This window comes from Copadichromis virginalis, linkage group LG4, assembly GCF_057382275.1.
Source record: "Copadichromis virginalis isolate Kocher_CV1m ecotype Utaka linkage group LG4, C_Virginalis_male_GT1.1, whole genome shotgun sequence".
Taxonomy (NCBI): Eukaryota; Metazoa; Chordata; class Actinopteri; order Cichliformes; family Cichlidae; genus Copadichromis; species Copadichromis virginalis.
This window is the reverse complement of record NC_140621.1, coordinates 673,146-688,818: the sequence shown is the minus strand read 5'-3', so window position 1 is coordinate 688,818 and position 15,673 is coordinate 673,146. Positions and strand designations below refer to the sequence as shown.

The 15,673-nt window shown below is 40.7% G+C and overlaps 1 protein-coding gene across 1 annotated transcript; it reads right to left on the bottom strand.

Annotated features, from left to right (window-relative positions):
- Nucleotides 1–45: 45 nt before the first annotated feature.
- On the bottom strand, nt 46–14,526 carry LOC146710474 (uncharacterized). The gene is made up of 8 exons (XM_085455315.1): nt 14,505–14,526; nt 13,754–13,914; nt 12,342–12,454; nt 11,787–11,799; nt 10,784–10,830; nt 10,327–10,474; nt 8,069–8,201; nt 46–6,591 (listed from the first exon to the last, which is right to left on the bottom strand). The coding sequence occupies exons 1-8, from the start codon at nt 14,524–14,526 to the stop codon at nt 6,533–6,535; spliced, it is 696 nt and encodes a 231-aa protein (XP_085311441.1). The 3' UTR covers nt 46–6,532.
- Between the last annotated feature and the right edge of the window lie 1,147 nt (nt 14,527–15,673).

The window sequence follows — 15,673 nt, the reverse complement described above, 5'->3', positions numbered from 1 at the left end:
AAATATTGAGGAAGGAGAGTAAAAACAACCATGGTCCAGAAGAGCTTGGTCAAACAATTGATTTTAATGAACACACGCGTGGGGGGAGTAGTCGGAGTTTCCTGTCACTCTGACTTTGCACAGAGTGTACTCAGAATCAACAGAATCAGCACATACACACTTAAGATTATAACAAGCATTCAATCAAAAGCATTTATTATAGATTCAACTCAGTTTAAATTGGTTATAACTGCACCTGTAACAAAGGCTAATTGGGTGCCAATATGTTTAAACATCTGAATGCAATATCAGTGCTGTAGATTATATTATTAATGCAATGGTAATGATGATGATTATTAACAATAGCAGCAAAATAATTTCCCTGATCTCCACACTCCCTCTTTTGACCCACTTTCCCTAAAAAGAGGGTCACTACACTTTACTTGTTTCATTTCTCTGACATCCATCCTCTGGCTCAGCAAATCAGACAACCTCATGTCATCTAGGTGGTCCAATAATAAAATGCCAGCTCCCACTTGAGAACACTCCATGCGTAAGATTAGGTTTTTTCTGCGTCCCTCTCTTGTGGTCCATCAGGCCTCCAGGATCCTCACCCCCCTGTGGTCGCCGAGACCTTCTGCAAAGGAAACAAAACAGCTTTTCCTGCGCCTCCCTAACTTATGTTTGGGACTCTTTAATCAAAAGCATGATCCTAATTATGTTCTTGACTTATTGACTTGTATTTGTACACACACACACACATATATATATATATATATATACTCTTCAACGTTACTCATCATTTTAAGCGCTGCTTTCACGTCCCTGCATGTTTCCTATTGCTCGCCTTATCTGATCATCAACATCCTGTACACAAAACTGTCGCTGCTGCAAGTGCCTTAACTCTGATCTAAAGTCACCTTTCACAAGAAAATCATTATAAGCGCCTATTCTACTAAAAGATCCAAGAGAGAACAACCATTTTAATCAATTAAGTTTAAGCATATAAGCAATTACTCATGCATACATTTTATCATAGCTAAATGCTGCCTAAAAACAACTCCTGTGTGTTAACACCAACTTCATTTTAACACTCACATTTCCTATGTTATAACCCGTTTTTGGTATAGCCTTTTTATTTCATTTTGCTCCTTACCCCTGGAGGGTCTTGGGTCGATTTGTGGCTATTTTCAAATTTTGATTACATGCCATTTGCACAGTGTTGAATGGACTATAGCCAAATTCTCCAAAAAAAAAAAAAAAAAAAAAAAAGTTTGATATGATTTTATTTCAAAATTCAAGTCCGACTTCCTTCAATTAGCTTCAGTGGCTAAGCTACAAATAAACTTACACTATTGGGCTTAGGGTCGATTTGTGCCCCATTGAAAGCCATTATAAACGCTATTTTTCACTGCAGAATTATTACCGTTAACATCTGGGTGACGGCTTAGGTTTCGTTTTTGTTTTGGACAAGAGGCCTTAGAATTGTAATTTTATTTGTCCACCGGGTGGCGCCCTTGCTCCACATTTGACCCGGGGCTGGAAAACAGCAAGAGCAACAGCGGGCTGCTTTGACAGACCTGCGGGAAATGAAGCCTCATTTCCGGCGTGCAGCAGCGGCTTCGCCCGCTGATCGGGCGGGACCATTTTCTGTCCCTAGGACCGTTAGAGTAACAATTTCTGCTTCAGTTTTACCATCTCTAAATGATCAAAAACCCCAAAAGTTATAAAATAATCCTAAAACCCATTTCAAATTAAACCTTAAATTCCCCCTTTTTTGACACATCTCATGTGTCAAACTAAAAATGCTCCACCCAAGCTTAGGAAATTAAAAGAAAAATACAGTTAGTCATATCATCCCTCAAAACACCTCAGCAATCCTCCTCTCAGGTATATTTGCTCCGACCCTGCAAACCTGTCTTTAAGGAATGAAATCCATTTAATCATCATGTCACATCTTTTCGAACTCCCGGCTCTATCCACAGCCTGCATCCTTGGAACTTCCTAAAAACAAAACCTGAACTTCACATTCCATACTCAGTTTTCCCCCTTATGATCCAATCTGTGTTATAAAAATAAACTTAGAACAGTTATCAGTCATGTGTTTCTTCAGTTAATGGTAACATGAGTTATATCAAAAAAATGTTTCCCCTTTAGCATTCTCCCAACAATATACTATAATACCATAATCTAACCCCAGTCAATAAAACAGAAATTTTCTCAAAGCAAACATCAGCAACCCAAAATCAACATCGCCAGAATTAAGCCTTCCACTCCCCTTGCTTATGGCAAAAGCAAAGCAAACCCTTTCTCTTGCTGGCATGGCAAGTGGTTTGTCCACATTTATTCATCCCCACCTTCATCCAGTCACACACACATCCACACCATGTATTCACACCAGGTATTGCTAATAGTGGAGCCTCCCGCGCAAGTAATCAGATTCTCCACTCTCAGCAAAATGAGCTCATTCATTTGTTTTATTTGTCATAGTAAAATAGTTCTTTATGCTTTTGGACTGGATTGACTCGCTATTATTGTCCCGATTCGTATTTTGAAGAAAAGACAAACGACTACAAAGTCCCAATAAGGTGCGTCAAAACAAGGATTTTATTGAAATATATATGGGGGGGGAGAAGTAGAGCACGATCACTCAAACAGCGGCGATCTTCCCCGAACAATACTTGGGGTGTAACATACATATGATGACCAGTAATATGCGTCACCGCAGATGAAAAACAACATGCATGTTCCCCCCCCAGTTGTTCTGCAAAGCCCACCATGGCGTCCCTGGTAAGGTTTGAGAGCCTCAGCAAATTATAATGAACATAATTAATGCGATCAACATTTTTATTTGGAGTTATCCATAGGAACACACTTTCAAATCCTGCTGCTATTTGGTTAACTAATTTATATTCATCAGGAACTCCCCTGGGAACTCCAATCGAGTCAATCCAGGTAGGCGAGTCAGTTCTCGGGTCATAAATCTGTGTACCCGTTGTGCTTCTTTCCCTCAACATGCGTCTCCTACATCTGACTGTCAATGTACGCGTGTCATGTTGTGGAATGGCTTTTACCCTACTCCCTATTAGCATCAATGGTGCTCCTAACCGCACCATAGCACATGTCCCCACACTCCCCAAAGGAACATGCACCAAAAGGGTGTGATGTCCACAGTAATAATACAACCCACCTCTAGCCCATGTACCTATTATGGTGTTTGGGTCACTTACATTATTTGTGGTCCTTCCCGTGAGCGTCCTCTCACACCAACTAGGGTCAATTTCTCCCAGAGTGTATTTCACGGCGTCCGTAGAAAATTCAAAACAGGTGTAATTATTTTGTTTAGGTATGAATGAACCTGTCTGCGTACGCTTGTCAATTGGTGGATATAAACTTGACAGTGTGATGCAGTCACCCGTGGCCACAGCTTCTCTAGTTAATCTCAACATGCAATTATAACCCCACTCATCCTCTGGATACAGAGGCGCAGGCTCAGTAAACAAACGAGGTCTAGCTGTAGCACAGGCAACACAATCATCTACATGCTGTTCCCTAGCATTTTGAGCCACCCAATCCAGCCAGAGATTGCTGTCACTGAATCCGGTGGCACGTTCAATTAAATCTTTTCAGGCGAGTGTAGTCAACTGCAACTACCTTCCTATCTGAGTTTTGGTTAATTTTTATCAGTGATGTCCCATTGTCCCTTACTACAGGCCTCATTGGTTTAGCTTTACTAAGAAAATTAACTTTTATTAACCTTTTTGGATCTATCCCTACAGTTTCCACACCCAGAACTAAATATAAGGAATTTTGACGCCACCAGTTCCCCATTGACAAGGTCAATGGATTCTGGGCCGGACTATAATCTCTCTGAAGTTTTAGCTCATTCTCTGGCCCCTGCTCTGACGCCTCCCAATCTTCCCCAGTGTAACCTTTTACCTGATCCCAGTTCCGACACCAATTGGCATAAGGACGACTTCCCCTTTCACAATATGTGTTCACAGCATAATCCCAACACACCCACACATTAAATCCCCTCCAGCTACTGTCAGCTCCCTTACAGATAAAAACGTTGCACAAATCAAACGTGAATGAAGTGGTGGACCCATTAACATAGTCTAATTCTAGTCCACCATATATGCTGAGGCACTCATCCCTTTTACCTGAGACTTCACGCTTAACCTTCCTTGGCAACGCAATCAATTTGGACTCTGAAGCGGGTAGACTTCTGCGTCTGGGCAATTCACCTGTCTGCCAAAAAACAAAGAAACATTAGAACACTCACGCACGCCAACACCCCAGTTATTTTCCAATCTCCCCACAAGCCCATGGTTTTGGTTCCCCTACTCTCCTCTAACTCTAGGCTGGAGCCCCAGCCTATCACGCTTCACGCCTCTTTGGCACCTCCTCTTTGAGTGAAGAGACGCCCCGGATCCTTCTCTTCTTTCTTCGACTTCCCAGGTAGACTATTTGGGGATGAGCTTGTCTCCACCAAGCTCTCGTCTGCCACTGCACATTGAGACCAATGGAACCAGGTCTGGCCTTTCCCCTTCAACTGGACCGCTGTTGTGGTACGAGCGTTCACTTCAAATGGCCCCGTCCACCTCGGGTCTTTCCACTTTCGCTTGATGACCTTCAGCCACACCACCTTGGCGTCGGACCTGTCCACCGTGGTCACTCCTGCTGCAACCTGTTGTGTGAAACTAGACACAAGAGCTTTTAATTCTTTCCAATATTCTGCATGCGTTCTGTTACTTTTTATACTCTCTTCAGCCGGGACTGCCGTCCAGGGACCTGGAAACTGTCGTCCTGTCAACAGCTCGTACGGCGTGAAGCCTGTGGATTGGTTAACAGAACATCTTATGATCATTAATGCAATGGGCAGGGATGCGACCCAATTTAGCCCCGTCTGAGCACAAATTTTGTTCTTCAAATTTAGATTCATCCTTTCTACTTTCCCTTGGGACTGAGGATGATACACAGTTCCAAACGTGTGTTGCACCCCCAGCCTCTGTTCTGCCTCCGCCAAATCTTTGTTTTTAAAATGGGTCCCATTATCTGACCGAATTCGCTTGGGGAACCCATACCTCCTTTTAGACAGGGACTTTCAATCTGATCAGGTCCCCACTGGTAGCCTTCTCCTCAGCCAGTTGTAATCTGGAAAGCCCACCTTATATTTGCTCTCCCGAGAATTTGTCACCGCTGTTATTCACTGTTGCAGGCCTGCTTAGAACAAAAATGAGAAAAAAAAGAGAGCTGATTATTAGCTCATCAAAGCACCTGACAGGTTTTCTTTAAGTGCACTGTTACAAAAATAATGGGCCCCTTCTTAGACGTCCATGTTTAATAAAACTCCCTCTATTAAAAACAAAAACAACCCAAACCTAACTGACAGAATCAACCCATCTCCACAACAACCTCAAAAATCTTAAACAAAAAGTTGTGCCACCAGAGTCCTGACACTCCCAGGTCAACTCATGTAATTTCACCTCCTCAATACACCGAAAGTCTTGTTAAAACCACACAATTTGCACACAACAATCGCCCCCTTTATGCACTTTAACATACTTAGATTCAGCATAAGATAACCCCATTACAACAACGTATCAACACTAAACTATAAATTTCCTATCCAAATCTGCTATGCTTCCTCTCCTGAAAGAGAGGCGCACACACACACACACACAGTCATCTCTCAATAAGTTGCTGTGACAAGACAAATACATGTTCAAACATTACCACCTTGTTAAATTATTTTATTTCTTTCTACAGTGATCACTGGTTTTGATCACTCAGTACGAGGGCACTCCTAAGTCACTCTTTTAAAACTACTTCAATCACTTTTTCTTTTTTCCATAATTCACTCCCTTGTCATATAGCTTCTTTTGAGTTATTCCTCAACTTCAAACTCAAGTGCATTTTATTCTTTTTTTTTGCCTGTCCCGTTTGGTTCTTTGGCCATCAGAATTATTGTCTGAAGGCGAGAAAAGATGCCCAACGGATTTACTTTACCAAATTGACCATCCCAGCCTTGCCGTAATGGTCTATTTGATTCATCTTTTATGGTTTATTTTCCACTCGCTTTGCCCATTTGCTCTCTCATCTGTTAAATCTTCAGTTTGGTCACCATAAATTCATTTTCGTCTTGTAACTGTGTATTATGCCACAAAACACCGTCAATCCAACACTGCGAGGATTGACGTTCTTCCTCGCGTTCCTTAACCGCATTGACGGCCACACTACTATTTTTTACTGTTCTCTTAAGCTTTATTTTGGAATCATACATTTCAATGACCTCTTCTAACTTTCTGTCTGCAGCATTGGCTTTGTCTTCGTTTTTTAGTATTTTCCTCGTAAAATTGCTGCATCTTATTTTTTATTTTTTATATTTTTTATTTTCACTCGCTAGATACGGGACTGACTTGAATGAGGAAAAGAAAAGGGAGAAAGGAAGAGGGGGGAGAAACAGTGGAGAAGAGGGACGGGGATAAAGGGCAGAAAAAACCTCGCGTTTTATGGTGACTCCTGAATTTCCTCCACTTCCTCCTCATCCTTAAAATACTCCGGATGAGTGTCCACAGCATTGTTCAGTCTGATGGCATCCTCCATGACCTGGACAACATGATACCATTAGAATGACATCATAGAATGAGGGGTGTGACCAGAGCCAGAAATGCACTCATTGATCCTTTTGTTGATTTATTGCTATCATACACTACTAATCAACTAATCGAAGTGCAAGTGTCACAGTCTGTTATTTATTCTCCCTCCATGCAAGGCAACATCCAGGGGTGGTGCTGTGGGTTCAGCATGGCTGGCAGCCATTGTTCAATCATGCCTCCCCTATTTCAGTTGGAACGCTGGGGCCTGGAGGAGAGAGCTGCGGACTGCCATGCACCATGAGCAGCCGATGGGAGCGAGAACAGTCGCAGTTCTTGCTTTTTCTGTTGGGGGAGGCCCAAATAGTGCCATTCAACCTTCAGCAGCAGCAGCAGCAAGGGGCTGTTTTTACAATGTCTGCCAGGTAATTCTACACCGACTGGGTAGAGGGCATCAGAGGGCCACTACTGCCATTTCTGAGGAGGACAGATGGAGCTGGGGGACAGGCCCTTCGCATATGCTAATGCACAATGCAATAGCCAAAGACCACTGGAAATTAAACCAAGGGGCAAAATATACAGCCCAAGGCTGCGGTTCGCTCCTGCGTGTGTAACGGAGCAAAGGTGATTTTATTTTTTCCACAGTGTTTTTAAAGGAGGGAAACCTTCCTCCAAACGGACAGAGCAGTGGAGTCGCCAAGGGAAAGCACACAAATTAAAAACTGTGGAGCCTGCGGCTTAATTTGACTCAACATGGGAAACCTCACCCGGCCACGGAAAGGATTGACAGATTGATATTTATAGTTAAAAATATAAAATGAATTAAAACAACCCTGGCCAGGGGACAACACAATAAAAATCAATAAAACACAACATTAAAAGTCCAGTGGCGTCCGCCACGGTACACTAAAACAAAAAAACAACTCTTTAAATGAACAAAAAAAAAAAAAATCATGGAAAGAATTTCCACGTGATTAAATTGCTTTATTTTAGCATTATGCAATTCTGTTACTCCAACTTAATGCACTCAAGTCGGACCAACTTAATTAAAGATTGATTCATCAATGTATTTACTGCATTTTGATCCAATATATTTTAATAGTGTTGATCCAACAAAGAGTTTTGTTCCAACTCAATTCAGGTTTTCTCCAACTAATTTACTAAATTTGGTCCCAGCTTAAGTTAATTGAGTTAAACCAACTCATACAAATTAAGTTATTCCAACACAAGTCTTTAATGCTAATAGAAAACACTTTAATCACATGGAAATTCTTTCCATGATTTGAAGTTAATTTAAAGAGTAATTTTTTGGAGCATTTAACAAAGTCTAGAGTCTGGTTAACATACATTTCACTATTACATCTAAAAGGTAAATACAAATTTGTCATACACATCTTTTTGTTTTCTCCAATTTCTAGCAAATTTCAGGTTCAGTGAATAGACCAGACCAAGCAACATTGTCACTGCAAAAACTACATTGCCCAACTCACCCATCACTTCCACCCCCTCTAGAACAATCATAACATCCTGAGGGTCATCGCTGGCTCCGCACCCTCTGACCGAATGACACAGATTCCAAAGACTGTCTCTGCTATGGCAGTGGCCATGCTTTCTATCAACTTCCTGTGACAATAAAACAAACAAATTTAAAAAAAAGATAATGATTTCTCACTAATGTCCATTGCAAACAGTTTTAAAAGTACATCTGTTTTACATTAATGTAAAATACCTAAAAGCTTTATTCATTCAAGCCTTATAATAATGTAAATGTAATCAAAAATGACTGCCCGATATTTTTCCTCACTCAAGAGAAGTTCATTCAATACCTCAACAATGTTCTGTCTTTCAAAATCTTGAGTTGTGATAGGGGTGACTGTGGCACAGGAGGTAGAGCAAGTTGTCTACTGCTTTAATCCCTGGCTTCTCTAATCTGATACTAAAACTATCAATGGGTAACACACTGAACCCCAAGTTGCTCCTGATACATCCATTGAAGTGTAAATGTTACATAAAAATCTTGTATGAATGAGGTTATAATGATATTATAATAATGATAGTATAAAACACTCAAGAATGGTGCGTGTAGTTAGGGCTGCTCAATTAATCGAATTTTAATCACGATTACGATCTGGGCTTTCAACGATCATTAAAAGTGACTGAGCCGATTATTAGCCCCTCCCTCGTGCTTTACTCTCGCGCTGCTCCGTGTGGCAAATCGAGCGCACCTCTTGTTTCCAACACGCGTCACAACAATTAAGAGGACCCGAGGGAAGCTCGGAAAGCTAAGCAGAAGTTATTTGGAGAGGAGAGTGACTGCCGTTGGTTGAAAAGAGGGGTAAAAAAACAAAAACAAAAAAAACTTCAGTGGTGTGGAAACATTATGGGTTCGCCGAGTCAGACATCGTGTGTAAACTTTGCTACGGTGTTGTAGCTGCACCACTGCAAAGTTCACTAAACAGATGTTTACATTTATTTCTTATATTGCAAACATTTGCACTGTTATCAGTATTTGCACACTATTTTATATTATTTGTTAAAGTCATTATTCAATACATTGTTATTGTTAACCTTTACAGTCAGAGCGGGCATGCTCCGTTTTGCGTAACTATTTTTAAATCCCTGTAGAACCGGAACCGCGTAAGCTAGCGCAATAATTTTTTGCATATGAAACCAGAGGAGTCGTACTTACATCTTATGCTATCAGCTTGTCCTAGGTCACGGTTGCAAAAATTGCACAAAACGCACTAGCAGGAACAAACACATAATATTCCAGAAACGCGCTTTGCCGATTTGATCAGCTGTTCGCAACACTTCCCACATTGAAACAGACGTCAGCGCGAACTATCGCACGTCCGCCATTTCCTGCCAGAAACCCGAAGTGACGTCATCTTCGCGGAAACTGTAGTTTTTTTACTTGTAGGCCTTAAACACCTATACTGGTGTTTTTATAAGTCATGTTAGACTTTACTGAATAGTTTCTGGGATGCTTAGAACTCATATTGCACTGCTGGAAATAGTTTATTTTGATGCACATGCTGTTTTCTTTGCAAATTTGAATCATAGGATTGTTTTCCCTGCAGTATATAAAAATTGCTTTATCTCCAAAATAAAACTATGAAGACACTCAAAATAAATTTCCTGTTGTTGTAAACTATTTTTTGCATTTAAAGTTTTGAGGGATAAACCTCTTAAATTTCTCCAAGTAGAAATATATGTAAAAAACGATTTTCAATTTTTTTGTAGTTTATTGCACTTTTTGCAATTAATCAGAATCAGAATACTTTATTGATCCCTGGGGGAAATTATTTTTTGTTACAGTGCTCCATTTTAATGTAGTTACTATGGACTTAATGCATACATATTATTAAAATATGGGCTATAACAGTTGTATTGATGTATAGCAACTTGAAATGCTCCCAATGGCACTATAACATGTAAAAAAATAATATAAGCTCTGGCGGACTTTGTTCTATAGTAGGTCTTAAAGGGTTAAATAAATATCGTCAAATAATCGAGACCTCAATTTCAGTGAAAATAATAGTGATTATCATTTTTGCCATAATCGAGTAGCCCTACGTGTAGTATCCAGTGAGAAACTTAAAGCTCTTACTTTTCCCATTTTAAAAGCTATTTTTTTTACAGCCACCGGTAATTTATAGGAAAACCCCATCCCCTGAAACTTTTTGCATGTAGTTCAAGCTTATCTTTGATCATCTCCTTAGTTAAGGATACAGGCAAGTTAACATACCAGGTAATCCTTCACCAGCTCAGGATCTTCATTCAGGTACACGCAAAGACCTTTGGCGATGTATTCTCTTCTGATTTCAACAGCATCAGTACACAGAGTGGGGGGGGGGGGGGGGAAACAAATATATACGGAAATCCATCTCAACGACCTAGCAGTGGGATTAAAGAACTTTTAACTGAATTACCAGGAATTTGTGAGAAATACAGAGGCTATTGTTTTACAGTCTTAATCTTTTCAAATAGTATTCATGCATTTTAGACAATTCTGTCATTCTAATATTGTTTTTTACTTTGTATTAATTTAATCATGCCATACCCCCAATTCAAGAAAGTTTAGATGATGTGTACATAAAATCAGAATGCAATGTTTTCTTGGTCTCAAAACTATGTCACTTACAAATGAATATATTAAATTTTTAACATGGGAATGTGATAATTTAAGAAAAATATTAGCTCACCATGAATTTGATGAACGGGCCTGCCAGCTCTCCAGACCTTTCACCACCTGATAAGATTAAACATTTATTATCTTTACAGGAGGGAACTGCAAGTCTAAGTTTAAGTAGAAAAATATTTAATTTAAAAAACAAAAAACAAAACAGGAAAACATATCTGTTCATGTTTTGTCTTTCCTCCTCAGTGTACTAAAAACACAAGTTGTTAAATAAACCACTCTCCATCAGTTGCAACTTACAAATTTCAACAACCCACACGTAAAATGTAAATTTATCACAACAGTCTCTGTGGTAGAGCCAAACTAGCTTATGTGCAGAGTTTAAGTTATAAACAATATCTATATTTGGAGTAGCTAAGTCTTTCATATTAGGCTATCATGCTAGCATGACATTGTGCTATATTCTTGCACTAATGTGTTAGCTAGCTATCCATCCATCCATCCATTCGCTTCCGCTTATCCTTTTCAGGGTCGCGGGGGGCGCTGGAGCCTATCCCAGCTGTCATAGGGCGAAAGGCGGGGTACACCCTGGACAGGTCGCCAGTCTGTCGCAGAGCTAACACACAGGGACAGACAACCATTCACACTCACATTCACTCGCACATTCACACCTAGTGGCAATTTGGATTATCCAATTAACCTATCCCCACAAGCTGCATGTCTTTGGACGGTGGGAGGAAGCCGGAGTACCCGGAGAGAACCCACGCAAACACGGGGAGAACATGCAAACTCCACACAGAAAGACCCCGGCCTGATGTTGGAATTGAACTCAGGACCTTCTTGCTGTGAGGCAACAGTGCTAACCACCGTGCTGCCGTGTTAGCTAGCTAGAATGGCATAAACAGATTAAAAAAAACAAAACAAAACAAAACAAAACAAAACAAAACCAACACCAACACCAACACCACAAATGTGAATAAATAGAACTGAAAAGAATCGACAAACTAATGATACCTTTGTGCAAAAAGTATTTTCATCAAGATGGATGAAGATAGATTCACTCTTACCTTTCCAAGAGGACTGTGGAGCAAACCATGTGCTTTCCTGCCTCTTGTTTAGAATCTCACGTGATCTTGTGATATCGCGAGTCTTTAAGGCAGCTAACCACTCTTGTTAGATTTTATCATGTCATATCAACAAGAATTTAAGAGGTGCTAGTTGGTGAATTTCATGTAGATCTTATATGATTTTATTACGTTCACCTTAGAAACATAAATTCATTGTGTTCAAATTACATGTTAGAGTCTTGTAAATGCAATAAACCACCAAATTTCACTTTGAGTGTATAAGAGTCACTAAGAATTAAAAATCCAGTGAAGCGGTGCAGGAGGGAAACCCGGCGGCGTCCTCGCCTTCCTCTCCGCGTTCTGCGCCCCGGTGCGCTAAAGAAAGGAAGGCAGCGGTAGTCACTATTCTTTTAGGCAGCTATAATTCATTAAAGGGGACAAGTCAAAAGACTTACCCCGGGTGGGCAGAGCTCTTAACTCTGCCCGCCGCTTCTTTGTAACCGCCAATCGGCACCGGCCCGCCTCGCCGCCTCTAATTCCCTGCAGACACGTAACCTGGCCTCCTGTTGCTGCAGCAGTCGGACCGCTCGCTCCGTGTTGCTGGCACTGTATCCTCCTCTCCTGAACGCCAAGCTCCACCAGCCCTCCGGGCTTGCAGGCGCCGCCGCCTGACACCACTCACGCCTGCCCGTCTCTCAAGCCTCTTTCTCCATGGTCTGCCAGGCCCTCTTATTGGCCTCTGTGACCTCCCAGGTGTGATCAGGTTTATAATCAGGTAGGGGCGGAGTCTTTCCAGGACAAGTCACCAAATAAATACCATAAAAAACATGCAGTAAAACTCATAAAAATAAACCAGTGTACAATATTAAAATATTGAAAAGGTAAAACACAGCAAAACATGCATAGTAAAAAACCCTAGATAACTTGTCCCTTTCCACCCCGTGACACGTGACACACACCTTGACTTTGGGAACAGATTGATGTGATTGCTGTGATTGATGCGATATTTGGCCACATTGCTATAACGACACCACTCGATTACTTCACACGCATGCTACCAATAATCCATAAATTGCTGCTTAAGGAACTAAGGACAATACATTTAAATGCAAGTTCTTTTTTCTAATGTGTTGTACAACTATCAAATTCATTTTTTTATGTTACATAGTAATATGGTCCTTACCGATTGTGAAACTAAATTAATTCGTTTCATAGATCTAATCCATACTGCTCCTTTAAGGCAGCAAACTCGCTATATTCTATTCATTATACCAATTAATAACACCAGTGGTAAACAAAAACACTACTTTAAAACAACTCAGTGCAAATAGGCATGCATGTTCATTTGCTTTCAACTCACAACAACAACTCAACTTCCAAACCAAAACACCAACACAAAGGAGTGTGAGTTTAGACAGCACCAGTTAGCTAATCACATAGAACTGTAATCTTTGACATTTGTTTACCAAGTGAACAGCTTTAACATTTAAGCAGCTGTAACTGTTAGTGCAAACACTGTGTATTTATAAGGAAAGAGCTTCAAGTCTCCAGATCTACTAGCTAACAAAAGACACATTACGCTTTCACCTGCTTCTCTGCTTCAACAGCAACAATGTTCCTCTTACGTCAGAGGCACAGCTACAGCAAGTGTAGAGCCAAGCAGCCTCACCAGCGTAACCAGTGTTGCTCTTTTAGCTTTGAATGTTTTAACTTAAATGCATTAACAACTTGTGTAATAATTCTAACAAAAGGTTTCTAACTTTTATCTGTTTGTAACCCTGGGCTACACAACATCCATAAACAACATGTATCCATTCAATATCAATCCAACCAACAAACCTGCATTAACCCAACTATCCATAAAGCCAGCAACCATCCAGCCAACATGCATCAACCCAAAACTCCAACCAGACAGCATGCATCATAGTAAGACTAGGTGGACTGCTGTGGATTCATTTGAATCTTACTCTGCACAGCTGCAGAACACTGTTGATGTAGCTCTCGTCCTTTTCGACCTTATTCCTGAAAAGGCTGGTTTGTTTCTTGTCAGCAGGGTCGATGTCCTTGGGCCACCCCCCTCCACTTGGTTTACTCCACAGCTTCTTGTCTTGTGAAGTTTTGTGTTCACCTGAAAACAACAAGTAGCACCTGAGATTCACACAGACAGGCAATTCACACAGTGCACTGTTAATCAGGAGGTAGAGCAGGTCACTAATCAGAAGGTTGGTGGTTCAGTCCTTGGCTGCATCCCTTGGGCAAGATACTGAACCCTGAATTGCTTTCTGATGCATTCATCAGAGTGTGATAAAAAACACAGAAAAGTTGCTTTTATGAATGGGTGAATGAGGCATGTTCTGTATATAAGAACCACTCTCTTTACTCTGTATGTAATTTCAACCCTTTTGGCAATCCAGTTCAAGCTGTGTGTAGGTGATCAGTTACTGCAGGAGCGTCACACTCATTTTAGCTCATGGACTGCTTCTAGCTTGATTTATCCTAGCCCAATACTAATAAGATAATAATAATAATGAATACTGTATTGATCCCCGAGGGAAAATCCCTCTCTGCATTTAACCCATTCACTCAGAGAAGGAGTGGGAAGACACTGGGCACCCAAAGAGCAGTGCGTAGAGACAGCACCTTGCTCAGGGGTACCTCGGGGGAGCCGTTCAGTGGATTCGAACCCCCAACCTTCCAATCATAGGGCCACCACTGTACCTACTGAGCTATCCCTGCCCATAACTCTAGAGCATTCACATTTCTCTGTGTAAAGGCAGCTGATCTGTACGGAGCCCCTCTGATGACATGGTACAAAAAATAAATAAATTGTGGCCACGAAATACCATTTCAAGGCCACGAAATAGGTATAACGTGCCCACGAAACACTTGATGATATATATATATATATATATATATCATCCCAGGGCACATTCACTAGAGCCTGCGTCAGCCATAGTACGGAGTCCTTGCTGTTGGTGATGTCCTTAAGGTGAGTGTATTATATTTTATATTTATTTCATATTGTTATCCCGCAATTCGGCAGTTATTTATTCAGACCTATATTGTTACTATGTTCTAAATTGTATCTGCTGACGTTTCAAATGTTGTATCCTCATGTTGCTACTACACGTTGTTTTGTTGTGCTAATATGTAGCCGTAAACTCATTTTTAACTGTAGGACGTTTCAAAGTAGAGCAAGGCTGAAGGCTACTAATAAACGAGGTATGTTCAACATAAAACCTTAGTTCTCTGTGTCACGAAGTTGTCTCTCTTTTACCCTGGCCACATCACCATACTAGCTGGTGCAACTAATCTGGTCTGGACAATAATAACAGTTTTAGACGGAAAGCATCTTAAAATTGCCTCTTTTTTTCGCTGAACATCTCCTTTGAAAGTAGCATCATGTGAGTCACACTTGTCAAGGTAATGCATGCTAAATGAGCCGTAGCTTTCAATGCATCACCGGATGAAGCCTTGCAGTTACAGTAGCTCACTGCAGGTATCACGTTGCCAAGGGAACTAATAAAGCATACAGTGATCAGAATGATTTTGTATTGATGCAGGTTGCCATTGCTAATACTGAACTACTTAAACTCCAAGTAGACAATCGCTCCATTCCTCATTACCATAGATAATATCTAAGTAATAAAACAATCATTATCAAATTCTGATTTGCCATATATAAAGTGATTTTATAGGTAGGCTATCATGTAAAAATCTGCTACATAAAATTTATAACCGAGTGTAAAAATACTAATTTCATTTTCATGTGGTTTGGAGGTCAGCTATGGATACTCGGCTGCGAGAATTTTTAACAGAGCGTAAAGTTGAAGAAGATGTGATCAAGAAACTTGAAGATGAGAATGTAAGCCACTGCAGCTGTTGCT